This window comes from Myotis lucifugus, unplaced genomic scaffold (genome assembly GCF_000147115.1).
Source record: "Myotis lucifugus unplaced genomic scaffold, Myoluc2.0 scaffold_1, whole genome shotgun sequence".
Classification (NCBI taxonomy): domain Eukaryota; kingdom Metazoa; phylum Chordata; class Mammalia; order Chiroptera; family Vespertilionidae; genus Myotis; species Myotis lucifugus.
In genome coordinates this window covers 34,219,723-34,237,865 of record NW_005871049.1, presented here as the reverse complement: position 1 = coordinate 34,237,865, position 18,143 = coordinate 34,219,723, and the positions used below count along the sequence as shown (strand labels likewise).

Genomic DNA, 18,143 nt, shown 5'->3' with positions numbered 1-18,143 from the left:
CCCCCGAATCCTCAGGCGCCCTTGTTTACCTCTCGGCATTTGACACCCGAGACAAAGGGGGAAGGGAGGGAGCGGCTTCCGAGGGAAAGTCCGCCGGCGGAAAGCGCCTTACTTTGGAGGTGGGTTTGCAACACCCCTCGGGAGGCGGGCGCAGCTGTCCTCCCGCGCCCCGGCCCTCGTTCCCCGCCAGCGCTCGTCTTCCCGGAGTTGCCCTCCGACCTCAGCCACCACGGGCGGCGCTGGGCCACCGGTCCGCAGGGCGAGCGCCCCCGTCTGTCCCCAGTTACCCTTGGGCCGGGGCAGAGGCGCTCTGGACCGGGAAAGCGGTCGGAGCCGGGGCCGGGCAGGCTGCTAGCTCCCTCAGCGGCCGCAAAGCGGGTCGCCGCCGCCAGCCCTCGACAACAACCCCCAAGCTCGCGACTCGGTATTTTTAAATCTGGCGGGGCTTTCCCTTTCGGGCCAACCGCTCCCCCCAGTTTACTGCCCTAGCCAGTCAGCGTCAGGCCCGCCATTTTTCAAACCCGCTTCCCGCCGCCAATCAGGATCGAGCAGTGCATTCCTCCCCTGACCGGTTCTAACGGGTCTGGGAGTTAACGACCTAGGCGACCCACCGAACCTGCTAGGCTGGGGGCGAGGGGACGGGCCCGGCGAGATGGCGACCAATAGGAAACCTCCGCTGGGAAGGGGCGGGGCTTCTACGAGTTTGAATAATCACCAGGCCCAATCACAGAGGCGGGGTGTGGCCTTCGGTGCAGCTCGTCAAGTTGCGGTGGCGCGGAGAAGTCTGCAAAACAAGAGGCTGAGGATTGGCTTAGCGATAAACCAGTTCACGCCGGAGCCCAGCGAGGGAGCGTCTCGGTCGGACCCGGCCGCTCGGCGGGACTCTGAGGAAAACCTACCACCAGGCAAGAATCCCCTCTGCGGCCCTGGGTGTGCGGGCTGCCGTTCCCTCCCCTCAGCCTCCCAGCCGGCCCCGACGCTGTGGCTCTGGGGGTTCTCCGCGGCGCGCGGAGTCTCGGGTGCGGGCCGCCGAGGGCCGGGGTCTGTGTTGGGCGGGCGGGAAGCTCCTCCGCGCTCGGTTCCGGGAGTTTTTTTTAATGTCGGCCGCGAGACAACTTGGAGTGGGGCTCGCGATGTGCAATGTCGGAGGACATTTCTGTCAGGAAAGGGGTTTCGAGGGCGCCCGCTGCGTTCCCTTCCTGCGCTTGGACCCGGAGCGGGCGGCGGCGGCGGCGGCGTCTTCGGCCTCCGGGAGGGACGTAGTCGGTCGCGCGGAGACTCGGTTGGGCCGGCTTTGGTACGGACCGCGGAGGACCGTGTACGTGGGAAGCGGTGTCGCCGCGGCCGGGGGCGGGTTGGGCCGGCGGGGCATCGGGGCTCGGGCCGCCCGTCTCGCGAGGCGGGACGCGGGCGGGCGGGCGCAGGTTTGGGCGGGAAAGCCGAGCCCCCGCCGGCGCCCACCCCCCTCTTTCGCCCGGCTAGGAGGACGCCGTCTGTCATCATGGGCAAAGGAGACCCCAACAAGCCGCGGGGCAAGATGTCCTCGTACGCCTTCTTCGTCCAGCCTGCCGGGAGGAGCACAAGAAGAAACACCCCGACTCTTCCGTCAATTTCTCCGAATTCTCCAAGAAATGTTCCGAGAAATGGAAGGTGAGTCGGGAATGCAGACGCGAGCTAAGAGTTCTCAGGTGTGTTCGGGGGCCAGGACACCAGGCAGGCAATTGACTTGTGAGACTTTCAGCTCTCTAACCTGAGGACTCGCTCGAATATTCTGTGGAGAGTTTTAGGCAGGTTACTTTAGGTTCTTGCTTAAGAGCACTAAGGCAAAATGCTGTTACTTCGGAAAATGTGGCCGTTAAGATGGCCTTTGGGGTGTGTATAGCTTACAGTTTTGCTGTGTTTCTAACTGCTGTCGTCCTGCTCACAGACCATGTCTGCCAAGGAAAAGTCAAAGTTCGAAGATATGGCGAAGAGTGACAAAGCTCGCTATGACCGGGAGATGAAAAATTATGTTCCCCCCAAAGGTGACAAGAAAGGGAAGAAAAAAGATCCCAATGCTCCTAAAAGGCCTCCGTAAGTTTTTTGTTTTTGTTTTCTTGAATCGCTCAAATTGCCCCTTGATTTTTCAGTTTATTAACTCTGTTACTTCCTTTCAGATCTGCCTTCTTCCTGTTTTGCTCTGAACATCGCCCAAAGATCAAAAGTGAACACCCTGGTTTGTCCATCGGGGATACTGCAAAAAAATTGGGTGAAATGTGGTCTGAACAATCAGCCAAAGATAAGCAACCATATGAACAAAAAGCAGCTAAGCTAAAGGAGAAATATGAAAAGGTACACTTTTTAAAGCCAGGGTTGAAATTAGGTAGATATTTTCTAAAGTATGTTAGAAGTAGATATAAGTGGTAGAAAGTTGGGAAGTGTAGATAATCATGTATTAATAGCTGTCAGCTGTGCTTTGCACAACTTAGGCACAACAAACTAATTGAGAAATCTCCTTTCTTTTGACTGAAATCAGTGTTGTAGCACTGGTAGGTTCCTGCATAGAGACTCCTTTGTGGTTATGTAGGCCTCTTAGTTTGAAAAAGTGGAGGGCCAAATGTATTTTATGTAGGTACATAAAAAATGTGAAGTTGAAGGGTGGTGGGGGCGGGGGGCTAAGAGAGGTAAATGGAAGTTAGTAGTGAAAGTATTGACATTGATCGAATGCCCCCCCATGGTTTTACATCATAAGCTCCCTAAAGCCTAGAGGGAACAAATGCTCTCAAAAATAATTTTTTAGACAGCCAGATTATTGGTCAATAATCTTAGATTGTTTACACGTAGTGGTTTTCAGTTGAGAAATGACACCGGATGTTGATTTTCTTCTCTTGACAATATTTCAGGATATTGCTGCATACCGTGCCAAGGGCAAAAGTGAAGTGGGAAAGAAGGGCCCTGGCAGGCCAACTGGCTCAAAGAAGAAAAACGAACCAGAAGATGAGGAGGAGGAGGAAGAGGAAGATGATGATGATGAAGAGGAGGATGAAGATGAAGAATAAAGGCTGTCCTGTAATGATGTGTGCGGAGTATGTGTGTGTGCTCTCAGGCAATTGTTTTGCTAAGAATGTGAATTCAAGTGCAGCTCAATATTAGCTTCAGTATAAAAACTGTACAGATTTTTGTATAGCTGATAAGATTCTTTGTAGAGAAAATACTTTTATAAAAAAATGCAGGTTGTAGCTTTTTGAGGGGCTACTACATACAGTTAGATTTTAAGGCTTCTGATGTTAAATGTTTCTAAATATTTAATGGTTTCTTTAATTTCTTGTGTATGGTAGCACAGCAAGCTCATAGGAATTAGTATCAATAGTAAATTTTGGGTTTTCTAGACTGTTGCATTTTGTTTTTTAAAAAAAATTTTGTAATAAAATTATGTATATTATTTCTGTCGTCTTTGTCTTAATATGCTAAATTAGCTTTCACTTTAAAAATACTTAGGGTCTGGAACCCTGTCAACTTTTTTGTATTTCTGCCTCATCGTTCTTACACACACCTGAGTTAGTATAGTGTTTGGTTAAAAGAAAGTCAGATATACCCAAATCATATCTACAGAGTGTTCTTTAAAAATCAGATCTGGAATTTAAAGAACTTTAAAATTGTATGCAGTTTATAAAATGAGTGGTTTTTTGTGTGTGTGTGTTTTGGTTCTTTTTGACATTTCTATTCTTTTATTAGCTAATTTGTCCACAACTCCGGGTTGTTATTTTTTTAACAGTTTATCTTGAATAATATGAAGCAGAGGAACTAGTACAGTGAATCTATACCTATAAACAAATTTAGAAACATTAGTAAAAGTTTTACATTTTCTGATCTTGGAACTAGTCAAGGTAGAATACCTGGATGAATTTTGAGTTAAATCTTTTAGAAATTAGTGTGGTCTTAAGCTTTAGAATTCTGGGTAACCCAAGAAAGCAATTGATAATGAATATTGTGATCTAACAAATTTGACTAAATCTCACTAGGATTTATACAAGGGAAAGAAGATTTTTGAGAAATGCTCATTTGATGAAGCAGTTTATATTTGAATTTAGGTATTTTGAATAGTTATCAGGCTATTAGAGTTGACCATCTGTTGGCTAAATGTTAATAGTTTTATAGTTAAACCTGACAATCTTAGTTTCCTATCAAGTTTTAAAATAGAAGCCAAAATTCATATCCAACCATGGGAGCCTTGGTTGTCATGCCATATGTGGAATAAATATTTGGTAGGGATTTCATACTAAAGTTTTAATTAGAAGTGAGACATTAGTATAATGACCAGAGCAAATGGACTCAAGTTAAATCTGTAATTGCCTGATAATAATCCTAATGGTTACAGATTTAAATGTGGAATTTTGGTGATAGAATGAAATCTAATATTATATATTAAGTATTTTCTCTTGTTAGGTGACTTAACACTAAAAAATTGCTAATACTGTATATTTTAGAGACATCCCTAGGTCTGGATCCCAGTTCTCCCAAATAGCTGCATGAACTTTACGTCTGAGCTTGCTTCTCCCCATTTGTAATTTGGGATTAATACCTACTTCACAGTGTTTTAAGGATTAAATGAGAATGTTATAACAGTTTTTTTTTTAAACTAATACATAGAAATGTTTAGGAGTTTTTAAAATTGAACTACAGTAAAAGTCTTGTTTCCTTAATGATTTCTAAATCTATAATTAGGTCAATGAGTCAGACTTAGGTTCCTCGTTACCTTTTTTTTGTTACCTTTCTTTTGAGCTTTTGTGCCTGCTTTCATTCTGTCCTTTATATAAAATATGTTTCCAAGCTAAGAATGACTTGATCAAGAGCTGCTCCAAAATAAGCTCAGGGTTTCAGATGAGTCATGTTTGGTATTTTGTAAGGATGGATCAAAATTTCAAATCCCTCTAAAGATTAGATCACTAAGTTTCCAAGACTAGGTGACTTCAAGGAGTTATATTGGAAAGTACTGAAATAGTAATAAGAATGAGGTTCTATCCCAGACCAGTGTGTACTTGGGAGGTATGTTTATGAAGACCCCTTTTTCCCTTTTATTGAATAGGTAATATCTTAATGGTACAAAATGTGAAAGGGCTATGTATTGGATAGTTTATATCCTTGATTACCAGCTACATGATTCTCCCAGAAGACAATCCCAATAATGCAATAATACATCCTTTAACATAATAGGTCTGTATATTAATATTCCATAAATTGAAGCTTACTATATACACTGAGTGGCCAGATAATTATGACCACCTAATGTTTGTAGGCAAATTAGCTATAATTTCGTGCTGAAGTTGCTACACGGCCATACCATTATAAATAGGGAAGCAGGTTGTTTTACCACGACAGAAGTGATTTTTTTTCTGAAGATATGGGTAAACAATGCGATTTAACAGCCTTGGAACGTGGGATATATTTAAATGTGAGTGGCCAGATTATTATGACCACCCCATCAGTACTTCATTGGGCCACATTTTGCCTTCAATACTGCGGCGATTCTTCTTGGCATTGACTCCACGAGATATTGAAAGGTGAGCAAGGAATCTGACACCATGCCTGATGAATAGCACTGTCCAGTTCTGAGAGATTTGATGGTTGTGGAACCAGCTGCCTCATGGCTCTTTTTTAAAAAAAACATTTTATTGATTTTTTACAGAGAGGGAGAGGGACAGAGAGCTAGAAACATCAATGAGAGAGAAACATCAATCAGCCGCCTCCTGCACACCCCCCACCAGGGATGTGCCCGCAACCAAGGTACATGCCTCCAACCCGAATCGAACCTGGGACCCCTCAGTCCGCAGGCCGACGCTCTATCCACTGAGCCAAACTGGTTAGGGCCTGATGGCTCTTTTAACTTCGTCCCACAAATGCTCAATTGGATTGAGATCTGGTGATTTACCTAAGCAAGGTAAAATCTCCCTCATGTTCTTGAAACCCCTCCTGCACAATACGAGCACCATGGCATGGCCATTGCCTTGTTGGAAGAAGCCATCTCCATTGAGATACGCCATCAACATGATAGGATGAACCTGATCAGCAACAATACTTAGGTATGTAGTGCTATTCAGACGTTCCACATCAATTAAAGGGCCCAAATCATGCCAGGAAAACATGCCTCAAACCATAACACTGCCCCACCAGCTTGAAGGGTTGTACTCATGCATGTGGGGTGCATGCTTTCATGCTGTTTCCGCCAAATTCTCACTCTGCCATCTGCATGATGCAACTGGAAATGTGATTCATTGGACCACATGACTTTTTTCCAATGCTCGACTGTCCAATCCTTGTGTTCCTGTGCGAATTGGAGACATTTATCTTGGTAACTGCAGACAGCAAAGGTGTTTGAACAGGCTTTCGGCTTCCATATCCCATACGATGCAGTGTATAGCTAATTTGCCTAGAAACGTCAGGTGGTCATACTAATCTCCCACATTTAAAGGCTGTTAAATAGCGTTGTTTACCCATATCTTCAGAAAAAAAAATCACTTCTACTGTCGTGGTGAACAACCTGCTTCCCTATTTATAATGGTCTGGCCCTCTAGCAACTTCAGCACGAAATTATAGCTAATTTGCCTACAGATGTTAGGTGGTCATAATAATCTGGCCACTCAGTGTATATTCCACAGCAATGAATGTTAGCTTACCCATTTCCTCATCTCAGCAATGTAATAGTTCTCAAACTTAATCTTTGCTACTCTGACACATTAAAAATGGTTCCTATTAGGAATTTAGCTTATAATTGTTTAAGAGCCATTTGTGTTTCCTGTGGTTTTCTGTCTCATTGGTCTTTTATTGATAATTTGTGGGAATTAAGGAAAATAACCCTTTGTGACATGCATTGTAAATATTTTTGTCTTTGTTGTTTATGATGCTTTTATCATGCAAAGATTTATTTTTATGTAGGCAAATTTATTTAGTGGCCTTGGGAGGTCTTCCCCACTCAAATATTATAAAAACTGTTTTCTTTTAAAAAATTACTTGATTCAATATTTGACCCTTCAGGAATTAATTTTGGTGCAAGGACTGAGGTAGGGCTCAAATTCATTTCTATATAGCTGCTTGCTTCTGGTCTTTTAATCTATAAAAACAGGGTGCTGGGTTAGAAGATCCTAAGAACTTTTACTTTTCAAAGCAGTCACTTGCAAACTTGCTCAGATGACAGTGTGCCTTTTGTGTTAAGTGCTTTGCTTTGTCTTAGGATAGTACAAATAGAACATTATCTTAAACCTGGCTTTCTATTACTATATATGCCACTGAAAGTGTTTTTACAAAGCAGCAATGATTTTATTTCTTGGGGAATAGCAAGAAGAAAGCTAAAGGAGCTGTGTTGCCACTGTATAACATTCAGTCCCTTTAAAATAAAACACATCTCTGGAAATCAACTATTTGTGGACTAGTTCTCATGAGATTCCTATTGGAAACTATGTATGAGGTGAAGTGAGGAGCAAGAAAGTAAGCTCTATGAGGACAGTTAATTTTTTATTTTTGTATACTGGGGTCCCCTCTTACCTGGTTTCACTTTCGAAGTTTCAGTTACCTTTGGTCAAAAGTATTAAATGGAAAATTCCAGAAATAAATAATTCATAAGTTTTAAATTGCACTCCATTATTAAAAAATAATTTTTTTACTGTTGATAGTATTATAGATATATCCCATTTCCCCCCCTTTACCTCCCTCCTCCCAGGCCCTAAGCCCCCCACCTCCACCAGGTTTCACCACCTTATTGCTTGTGTCTATGGGCTATGCATATAAGTATATAAGTTCTTTGGTTTATCTCTTCTCCAACCCCACATCAAAGTATGTCACAGTATGTCAATCTGTTCCATGCCTCCATGCTTTGGGTCTTATTTTGTTGGTCAATTCATTTTGCTCATTAATTTCACAAATTAGTGAGATCATGTGATATTTGACTTTCTCAGATTGGCTTATTTCACTGAGCAAAATTGTCTACAAGTCCATCAATGCTGTCCCAAAAGGTAAGAGATCCATCTTTTTTATAGCTGCATAGTATTCCATTATATAAATGTCCCACAGCTTTTTTTTATCCATTCATCTACTGATGGGCACTTGGGCTGTTTCCATATCTTAGCTATTGTAAATTGTTTTGCTAAGAACATAGAGGTGCATATATTCTTTCTGCTTGGTGTTTTGGGGGAGTTAGGATATATTCCCAGAAGTGGGATCACTAGTTCAAAGGAAGTTCCATTTTTAATTTTTTGAGGAAACTCCATACTGTTTTCTATAGTGGCTGCACCAGTTTGCATTCCCATCAGCAGTGAACTAGTGTTCCCTTTTTCTTTTCTTTTTTAAAATATATTTTATTGATTTTTTACAGAGAGGAAGGGAGAGGGATAGAGAGTGAGAAACATCGGTCAGCTGCCTCCTGCACACTCCCCACTGGGGATGTGCCCGCAACCAAGGTACATGCCCTTGACCGGAATCGAACCTGGGACCCTTCAGTCCGCAGGCTGATGCTCTATCCACTGAGCCAAACCGGTTAGGGCTAGTGTTCCCTTTTTCTCTGCATCCTTGCCAGCACGTGTTAATTTTTTGATGATAGCCATTCTGGCAGGTGTGAGGTGATATCTTATTGTGGTTTTAATTTGCATTTCTCTGATAATTAGTATTTTTTCATATGTCTCTTGGCCATTTGTATGTCCTTTTCAGAGAAATGTCTATTCAGGTCTTCTGCCCAATTTTTAATTGGATTGTTTGTCTTCCTTTTGTTTAGTTGTATGAGTACTTTATATATTTTGGAGATTAACCCCTTATCAGATATATCATTGGCAAATGTGTTTTCCTTACAGTGGGTTCCTTTTTCATTTTGATGGTGATTTCTTTTGCTGTGCAGAAACTTTTTATTTTGATGGAATCCCATTTATTTACTTTCTCCTTGATTTCCTTTGCCCGAGGAGATGTATAGCAAAAATTCTGCTACGTGAAGTGTCTGAGATGCCATTGCCTATGTTTTCTAAGATTTTTATGGTTTCATGCCTTACATTTAAGTCTTTTATCCATCTTGAGTTTATTCTTGTGTATGGTGTAAGTTGGTGGTCTAGTTTCATTTTTTTGTATGTGTCTGTCCAGTTTTCCCAGCACCATTTGTTGAAGAGACTGTCTTTACTCCATTGCATGTTCTTACCTCCTTTGTCAAATATTAATTGACAGTAATAGTGTGGATTTAATATCTGGCGTCTCTGTTCTGATCCATTGGTCTGATGCCTGTTCTTGTGCCAGTAGCAGGCTGTTTTGGTTATAATGGCTTTGTAATATAGTTTGATATCTAGTATTGTGATCCCTCTAACTTCATTCTTCTTTCTCAAGATTGCTGCACCTTTTTGGGGTCTTTTATGGTTCCATATAAATTTTTGGAGTATTTATTCTAGTTCTGTGAAATCTGAATTGTAAATATTAGCAATGAATTCAAATGTCCAAAGAAAACATGTCTACAGGTAAAATTCTGCTTAAGGTTCACCAATTTGCCCCTTTTATAAATTGAATAGTATAGGTGAATATAAAATTATTAATATTTACTTGAGATAGGGTTGTTGAGAAAAGTTTATGTATGCCTTCCAGCTAAACATTGTTTTTATAGTTGTCTAAGACACCCTCCTTGCCCTGACCCGAAACTCATCTATCTTCTTATCCTGTAGTACACATAAACATAGACATTGTTTCTGAGGTTGTAATGGAATTTCCTTGTGCTCCTGGGCCTTTTTTCTTCAGGATTTACAGTGCAGACTTCTCTTTTAGTGAGCCTCATCTGGGACTTACATCTATAGCATAGTGGCTCAGGCCCAACCAGCATGGTTCAGCAGTTGGGCGTTACCTATGAACCAGGAGGCCGAGGTTCAATTCCAGGTCAGGGCACATGCCCAGGTTGGGGCTCGGTCCACAGTGGGGAACATGCAGGAAGCAGCCGATTCTCTCTCATCATTGCTGTTTTTATCTTTCTCTCCCTCTCCCTTCCTCTCTGAAATCAATTAAAAAAAAAATAGTGGCTCAGGAGCACAATTAGGTTGCCACATTAAAAGGAAAAAAATTTTTTTAAAGCAATATGTAGCATCAAATTTTGGAACTAGAAATGAGCTTTATATCAATTGGACCCGTCTCCTTCAGGGAGACATGGTGGTCAACTAGTTCAATGTCCTAGGGCGCTGGTAAGAGATAGTCAAACATTAATTCATTCCAATTTATGTGCTATTCTTTAATTCTCCACATTTTTTCTAATCAAGATGGGATCGCTTATACAAAGAAAAAATTAAAAAAAGACATACAAAAGGGAAAACAAGGTTATGAAAGAAATTAAGAGTAAAGTGATAAAGCTTATACCTGGGAATCAGGTCAGAGTTGGGCTCTGTTTCTTTTTGGTTCAGTAACATCAGACAAGTCATGTAACCTTTCAGTTTCCCCATCTGTAAAATGAGAATTTTTTTTTTTGTGTTAAATAAGGCATTGCATTTAAAACACTCGTCCTATTGGCCAGAAATAGTAAATACCCAATAAATATTAGTTTAAAAAGTATACCAATATGTATGGGTTAATATAGTTTTATGATCAGAATTAGATTTAGTTCTGAGATTCTTGACAGTCAAGGTGGAGAGGAAAACTGCAGTTAACATAGAAAACACTGATAGAAATTCATCCCACAGGGTTCTGAGGACATGGAATATTAGAGTTGTTTATGACTTTGGCTCCAATACTAAATTTGTAAGCTTGGACAAGTTTATTTAACCTTTCTACCACATATAAATGTGTGACTGGATGTTTAATTTTAGTTGCTTTTGATTTCACAGAAAGTGTTTGTTGAATAGTCTTTTGGGAATTGTCTTTGTCCCTCAACAGTATCTTACTGACTTATATATGACCAGTTCATTCATGTTCATTGCTTTGTAACATTCCATTGTATGATTATACCACAATTTGTCCAGTGCCATACAAACTTCTGTGCAGTTCTCCTGGTGGTCAAGTGCACTCCCCTCCAGTAACCTCCCCTGTAAATTCCAGCTGTCTCAGCGGCCCCAAACTCACTCTTCACCTTAGTGGTATGACCACTGTTTGAGCTCCACTTTCCTGTACCATGTTTGGTAGACAGACATGGGTTCACCTGCTGTGCTTCCCTTCTCTCAAGTATCTCAGTTGGCTTTGCCTGTTATACAACTGAAAACAGTTGCCCCATATATTTTGTCCAGTTTTATAGTTGTTTAGGACAGGAGTATATGTCCAATACTCATTACTATGTATGGGCAGACATGGAAGTATGTTGATCTCTATTTTTTACTGAAAGTTTTAGTTTTGCTTTATGCATTTAATTGTTAATACAGATAGAGTTTACTTGCTCATATCAAAAGCCTGAGACAAATTTCATAATTTAAAGAATACATTCTTCAAGATGCACTTAATTTTATCCAAGTGTTCAATTGGACCACTGAGATTACATCCTACACATGCTATATGAATGGTGTGATAAACACTTTATTCCCTTATTGAACACTAGGTCACCCCCAGTTTAAGAGGAAGCTTAACTTCTGAACTTCATTTCTTCACTTGTAAAGTAGGGATAATAATATCTCATATATGAAGCACAGTTACACACACACACACACAGCCTTTATAGCCTTTATAGAAGGTCTGCAATGTAGCTGTCTTAAATCTGATAGACAGATTTTAAAACTTTGAAATGAGGTAATAATAGCTGAATATATGCAAGAACTATTATAAGTACTTTACGTACATTAACTTATTCAATCCTAGTAACAATCCTATGAAATAAGCACTATTATTTTCCCCATCTTACAAAAGGGAAAACTGAGGCATAGAGGTTAAATAACTTATCCAAAGTCAAACAAGTAATTTGTAGTGGAGTAGGGATTCCAATACAAAGTACATATACTATACTACTATTCAGATGACCAGATTGAAACATCATTCTATTATAAAAATTGCAGAACCCTTCATCCCACCTCTGCTCAGATGCGGTTACCAGGCCTGATTCACTTAGAAAACAGACATCCAACAACCTTAATTATGGGCATTTCACAATTTTAAAAATGAAAACTGAAAAGCAATTATTGAATTTAGAAACAGTCCCTCCTTTAATTTCTAATTTCAGGGGTAGCATTCCCCTCAAATCATTCTGACTTTTGTCCATTTTCTTGCAACAGATTGATTCTAATGAATAAAATGCATTTTTATAATGCTCAATACTTTCTAAAAGTGTTTTCAAATGGATTAAGTTTCACATGCACAAACTACTGGCCTACTGGGTATCTGGCTCAGGTCAGGTACTTGTCATATTTTCTGTTGAATTATCAGCAGATTTTTTCCCCAATTACATTCTGTCTAGAAATGAAATTTATTTCAAGATCCCCGTGAGAGACTATCTTAAATACGTGAGCCCACATTTACTCCAGTCTGGAGCTGCCAGTTTTTTCATATTTTTTAGGCACAGGAGCTGAGAATTGGAAGACACAATAGCCAAGTTAGTTTAGAGCAAGTTTCCCAAATCAACAGGGTCACTTACTTGGATGTTAGTAGCCAATCTTCTTGAGATGCCATGTGTTGTGCCACAAGATCCTATGACCTATTTCTAACTTCATTTTGGTAGGCTTCCCTTCTTTCTACTCACTTGGTCAGTTGTAGAGAATTTTGACTTAAAAGACATTTTTGCTTTCAATAGGCAATTATATTGTAGAATATACTGTCAAAAAAGATGTTGCTGGGTTTGTTTTTTTTGTAATTGGATATGGGACTTTTTAAAAAAATTGCTACACATAGGTAACCAGAGGCAAAAATAAACCTGTTTCCTTCCTACACATACTGGTAGGTAAGGTCTGAGTATTCTAAGCACACTCTAAGAACTCAACCCCAAACTCAAGCACATACTCAATATATAACTATGGCTTATGATATTTTAGCTATTCTATTTGTTTATCTTATGAACAATCCATAACAATCCAGTTATTACTTCGAATGTGCAGTAATAAGATTTAGAAATGATTACAAGTACTGAAAAAACCCATGAATTAAAATACAGTATTTTATTTTTTCTCATCTAAAAAACAAGCAACCCATAATTAAGATATACATAAACTTCTCAAATTTATCCCTAATAAAATTCTGAATATTTATATAATTTCTACAGAAACATACAGTGTATCAAAATCTGCACAAATCAAATTTATAAAATGTGTAGAAATGCATAGTGATATTATCAACTTACAAAGCAAGGATATGGGAATTATTTCCAAAGCAGCCTACAGTAGAAAATAGTCATTATGGCAGCAGCTTCTGATGTTTTTTTTGTGTGTGTTTGGTAAGGTTTCTGATTTCAATAAAGAGAATCATTTTCATAGATTATCTACGAATTGCACAAAATATCTATTTAAAATTTACATGCACAGTTTATGTGCCACCTTTCTTAGGCCTATGCATAGTTAACAAGGTTATAATTTATTCAACAAGAAAAATGGAACCTATTTGCAAACACACAAGTAATTAAAGTACCAATTCTCTTTCTTTCTTATAGTTGATTTATTTTGAAATTATTTAAGCATATAAATTTACTCCTTTTTAAACATCTCTAGAGATGAATGAAAGTTAAGATGGTTGATTATAGATCAGTAGCAAAATACAAATAGACAATTCAAAATTATAAATAAAATTCTGTTTAGGATGTTTAACTCTCCAAATTTAAGGACTAGCCTTGGAAGAAACAGATTTGTAGACTTTTCATTTAAACAAATGTAGGTTTTTGTTTTTTTGTTGTTGTTTTTTTCTTTTTTGAGCTTTAATTAAAAATATTTCCCTCTGGCAGTAGTTTGTGAATTCCATTCATTGTAATGATATCTTAATTACAGGATCAAAAATGCTTAATTTACTTGCCATTCCCCAACTCATGTTATTCCCCCCCCCCCTTAACATAGCATTTTATTATTTTTAAAAATATATTTTTATTGATTTCAGAGAGAGAGAAACATCAATGATGAGAATCATTGATTGGCTGCCTCCTGCATGCCCCCTACTGGGGATCAAGCCTGCAACAGGGCTTGTGCCCTGACCAGGAATTGAACTGTGACCTCCTGGTTCAAAGGTCGATGCTCAACCACTGAGTCACGCCGGTCAGGCTTAACATAGCATTTTAATATTTTGAGCAATAAAAGAGTATTTTGTTAGAAATAAAAATCTAATCAATCATCTCCAGTATTTGGTTTTCCTATACTGTCTTAGTAAATGTTTAAATCCAAACAAGTCTTCTTTTCACTGGAAAAATACTAATAGAAATATACTTCCTAAAAGAATTAATAAAGATTAGGGGGAAAAATAAAAAAATAAAGATTAGGGAACTAACACTTAATCTAACAGAAAGGAGTTCATATTTGTTAATGAACTGTATTTTTAAATAGCCTTTTTAAATTTTTAAAAAATGTGCAGGGAATTTTATTTGGATGAAGATATAAATAAAACATCCATTCACTCTTGGCTTGAAAGGTTGCACAGCTTAGGTTATAATGCACAGGAGCTTTGTAAGGCTTAATTTAACAAGGGCTTGAAAATTCTTACTTCAGAATGAACCTTTGATGTTTGTTTACAGCAGTGTTTTGTTGTTTTTGTTACCTCCCCTCTCCCCCATTTTAAGATTTGAAACTGAGAATTATAGTTTTCTATAATGACAGGTATTGGGGGAAAGTAAATTCCAGAGGTCAATGGTCAATTTTTTTCTAGTTGGCAGACCCTTCTGCTCTTTTAGGAGTTGGTATTAACAGAGGGCAGTGGGAATGCCAGCAAGTAAGGAACTTAATGCCGTACAATCTTCAATTCCTATGGGAGAGCCTTGGGGTTTCATGTTATTAATTTTTTTCAAGCCATACAACATTTGATCTCAGAGCAAATGGTAGCACATAAATTCACTTCTGAGTAGTAAAAGTATTTACTGGTGACAATTCCATCATTACCATCCTATACATTTCATTGAAAGCTCTTGAAATATATACTGAGAAAATGAAAGAGGCACTAAATGTGTTGAAATTCACCTTTCAAAAAAGCAGCATGACGGTGAAGGAAGGCCACCTTGGCTAATAACCTGTGGCAGTGCTTCAAAAAGATGTAAAATTAAATAAAGACACAACAGGTTGATAATCACCAAGTTATATATGAAAGTCTGGTTACTCCAACCTTTTTTCAAGTGTGTTAAAAAAAAAAAATCAAACTGCCTGTCAGACCCCTGAGTGTAATCCCAAAGAAGACAACGATGCTTTTAGCTCTGTTCTGAACAGATATAAATGCACAAATTACCAACATCATCTTAAAACAAAACAACACAAAAAGATGTAAACATCTATAAAGTTTAAGGTAAAAGCAGTTTTGTAAACAGTAACTGCAGATGACAATGTTATTGTAAAATCACAGTTTATCAATGTCCTTCAAACCTATCAGGAGGTGCTGGGTTTGGAGCTGTACAGAGTTAATAATAGTTGCAGCAGGTTTCAGGCGGTTTTCAGTCCTGTGAAAATTTACGTGTCAGTAGGTAGGTTATTGGTTTCTTTTATTCTTTCTAAACACTGTGGATGTTATTCATTTCCCACTTCTGAGTCATTTTACTGGAGTCACAATTGGAGAGGAACACTTGATGGAGGACATCTGAGCGGTCTAAGCACTTTCCGGAAGGAATGTGAGTAAACCTGTGCAGGTTCTGGAAAACACAGAAAAAAAGTTTTAAATTTGTACTTTTTTGATGTTACTGACATTAGAAGAAGTCCTTATTTGGCTTTCATACGAAGTTAATTCAAATCAGTAGGATGTCTTTACGTTTTGTTGATGGTTTCCTTTGTTATGCAAAAACCTTTTAGTTTGATGTAATCCCATTTGTTTATTTTTTCTTTTGTTTCTCTTGCTGGAGGAGACATATCCAAAAAAACATTAAGAAGAGCATGTCAGAGTTTAGTGCATATGCTTTCTTCTAGGAGTTTTATGGTTTTGGGTCTTACATTTTAAGTTTTTAATCTACTTTGAGTTTATTCTTATATATAGTGTAAGGAAGTGATCTAGTTTCATTTTTTGCATGTACCTGTGCTGTTTTCCCATCACCGTTTATTGAAGAGACTGTCTTTACCCCATTGTATATTCTTGTCTTCTTTGTCATAGATTAATTAACCAAATAGGCATAGATATATTTCTGGGCTCTCTATTCTGTTCCATTACAAAATAGTCACAGGGATATAAAGTACAGCATAGGGAATATAATACTGTAATAACTATGTATGGTGTCAGCTGGGTACTAGACTTATTGGGGGGATTAACCACTATGCTATACACCTGAAACTAATATAATATTGAATGTCAACTGTACTTAAAAAAATTTTTTTTTTGGAAAAAAAAAGATGATAATTCAAGCAAGATGGACAGGCTTCAACCAACCAACTATACATCAGACTTCGGACTTTTCTTGATCATCAGTCTTGTAAGTGCTTTTATTGTTTATATAAAGACTTATGTTATAATGTACTGCTGGTACCTCAAGTTCAGTGCATACAAACCTAAATTCATTATCTTTCCCTCCAAATCTATTTTTCTAGTTCCTATTCTGACTAATGACAATATCAGCTTTCCAGTCCTCATGATAGAGGCATTCATGTTGTACCTTCCTTCCCTTCCTCACTTCCTTTCTCTCCCTCCCTTCCTGTTGAGCAGTCACAAGGTGTGATATTTGCAATATCTCTAGTATATACCCTTTCCCATCCCCACTGCCAATGCCTTAGTTTAGCCCTCATCATCTGTTGTAGGTTTCTTCACATAGTTCAGGGCTTCTTAGAGGGTGGTCCTCAGGCTATCTAAGATTGTATCTGTAAGGTCGAAACTATTTTGATAATAATACAAAGGCCCCATTTGCCTTTTTCCTTGTATTGACATTTATACTGACAGTGCAAAAGCAATGGTGGATGAAAGTGCTGGTGCCTCAGCATAAATTAAGCAGTGTCACAAAACTGTGCTAATAGCCATTCTAACAGTTAAAAAAGGAAATGCCAGTTTCACTTAAGAATGTCCTTGATGAAGCAGTAAAACTTATTAGTTTTACTAAATCTTAACCTTTGAGTATACTTTTAAAAAGATTCTATAAGATGAAATGGGAAATATGCATAAGACACTTCTGTATAGTGATTACCACGGTTATCTTGAGGGAAAGTACACATGCAACTGTTTGACTTGAGAGTTCAACTAGCTGCTTTTTTCATGATTTGTCATTTTGACTAGAAAGGTCAACTCACAGATAAACTACAATTATTTAAACTTTGTAGACATTTTCATGAAAAGGAAGTGAGCCTCTCCCTTCAAGAAGAAAAGCAACAATCACAAAAAACAAATCCACAAATCTGACAGTATTTGGTGCCATTGATACAAGTTGAGTTTTCAAGCAAATATTAAGAATTTTTGAAAACTGGCAAACACCACCGTGAACATGATAGCTTCCTAATATGTATATTTTTGACATTGCACAATGAAATGTGTCACCATTTGCAAGATCATAACTTAGGAAACCATGATTTTCCAAACGAGCAATGCATGATGTTACAAAAGCTCATATGGGTAAAAAATTCATCAAAGACCAATGGATTTTAATGTAACATAGGAAAATGTTCACTTATATGGTTTCAGATTCTACACGACAAATAACTTAAGAAACTATCACTTATAGACTTGTGTAGTAGCATCAAAGAATAGCCAAATTATCGGAAAATGCTATTAAATTATTCCTCTTTTCCAACTGAATGTTTATGTGAGGCTGGATTTTCCTCATCTACTGCAACTAAAACAATATATAATTTCAAATGGAATGTAGAAGTAGTATGAGAATTCAGCTGCCTTCTATTAAACCAGATATTAAAGGGATTTGCTAAACTATAAAACAATGCCTTCCTCACTTTTTTTGAAAAAGTTATTATTCATTAAAAGTATTTATATTAATATGCAATAGGGCTAGTATTAGTTTTATATAAATTATAAATTAATACATAAATACCTGTAAAATTTATTGGATTAATCTCCAATTTTGGATATTTTGTTAGCTATAATCTACATAAACATAATCTGTGTGAGAAGAGTCCCAATAATTTTTAAGAGTGTAAATGGAATCCAGA

The 18,143-nt window shown here is 38.4% G+C and overlaps 2 protein-coding genes across 5 annotated transcripts in view; one reads left to right on the top strand and one right to left on the bottom strand.

Annotated features, from left to right (window-relative positions):
• Positions 1-1,450: 1,450 nt before the first annotated feature.
• On the top strand, positions 1,451-3,388 carry HMGB2 (high mobility group box 2). Its single transcript, XM_023755633.1, is given in 5 exon segments — positions 1,451-1,562; positions 1,565-1,650; positions 1,928-2,073; positions 2,157-2,331; positions 2,883-3,388. Coding segments are annotated over 5 exon segments (624 nt in total). The 5' UTR covers positions 1,451-1,501; the 3' UTR covers positions 3,039-3,388.
• Positions 3,389-10,195: 6,807 nt separating this feature from the next.
• Positions 10,196-18,143, bottom strand: part of GALNT7 (polypeptide N-acetylgalactosaminyltransferase 7) — a 69,314-nt gene continuing 61,366 nt past the window's right edge. For 3 of the 4 annotated variants that reach the window (XM_023755619.1, XM_023755627.1, XM_023755625.1), the window contains one exon: positions 15,340-15,700. In XM_023755619.1, coding sequence (XP_023611387.1) covers positions 15,563-15,700 — 138 coding nt within the window. In that variant the 3' untranslated portion in view covers positions 15,340-15,562. Of the gene's footprint in view, positions 10,425-15,339; positions 15,701-18,143 lie in introns of those variants that run through there. The other variant, XR_002829791.1, reaches the window with a different exon arrangement.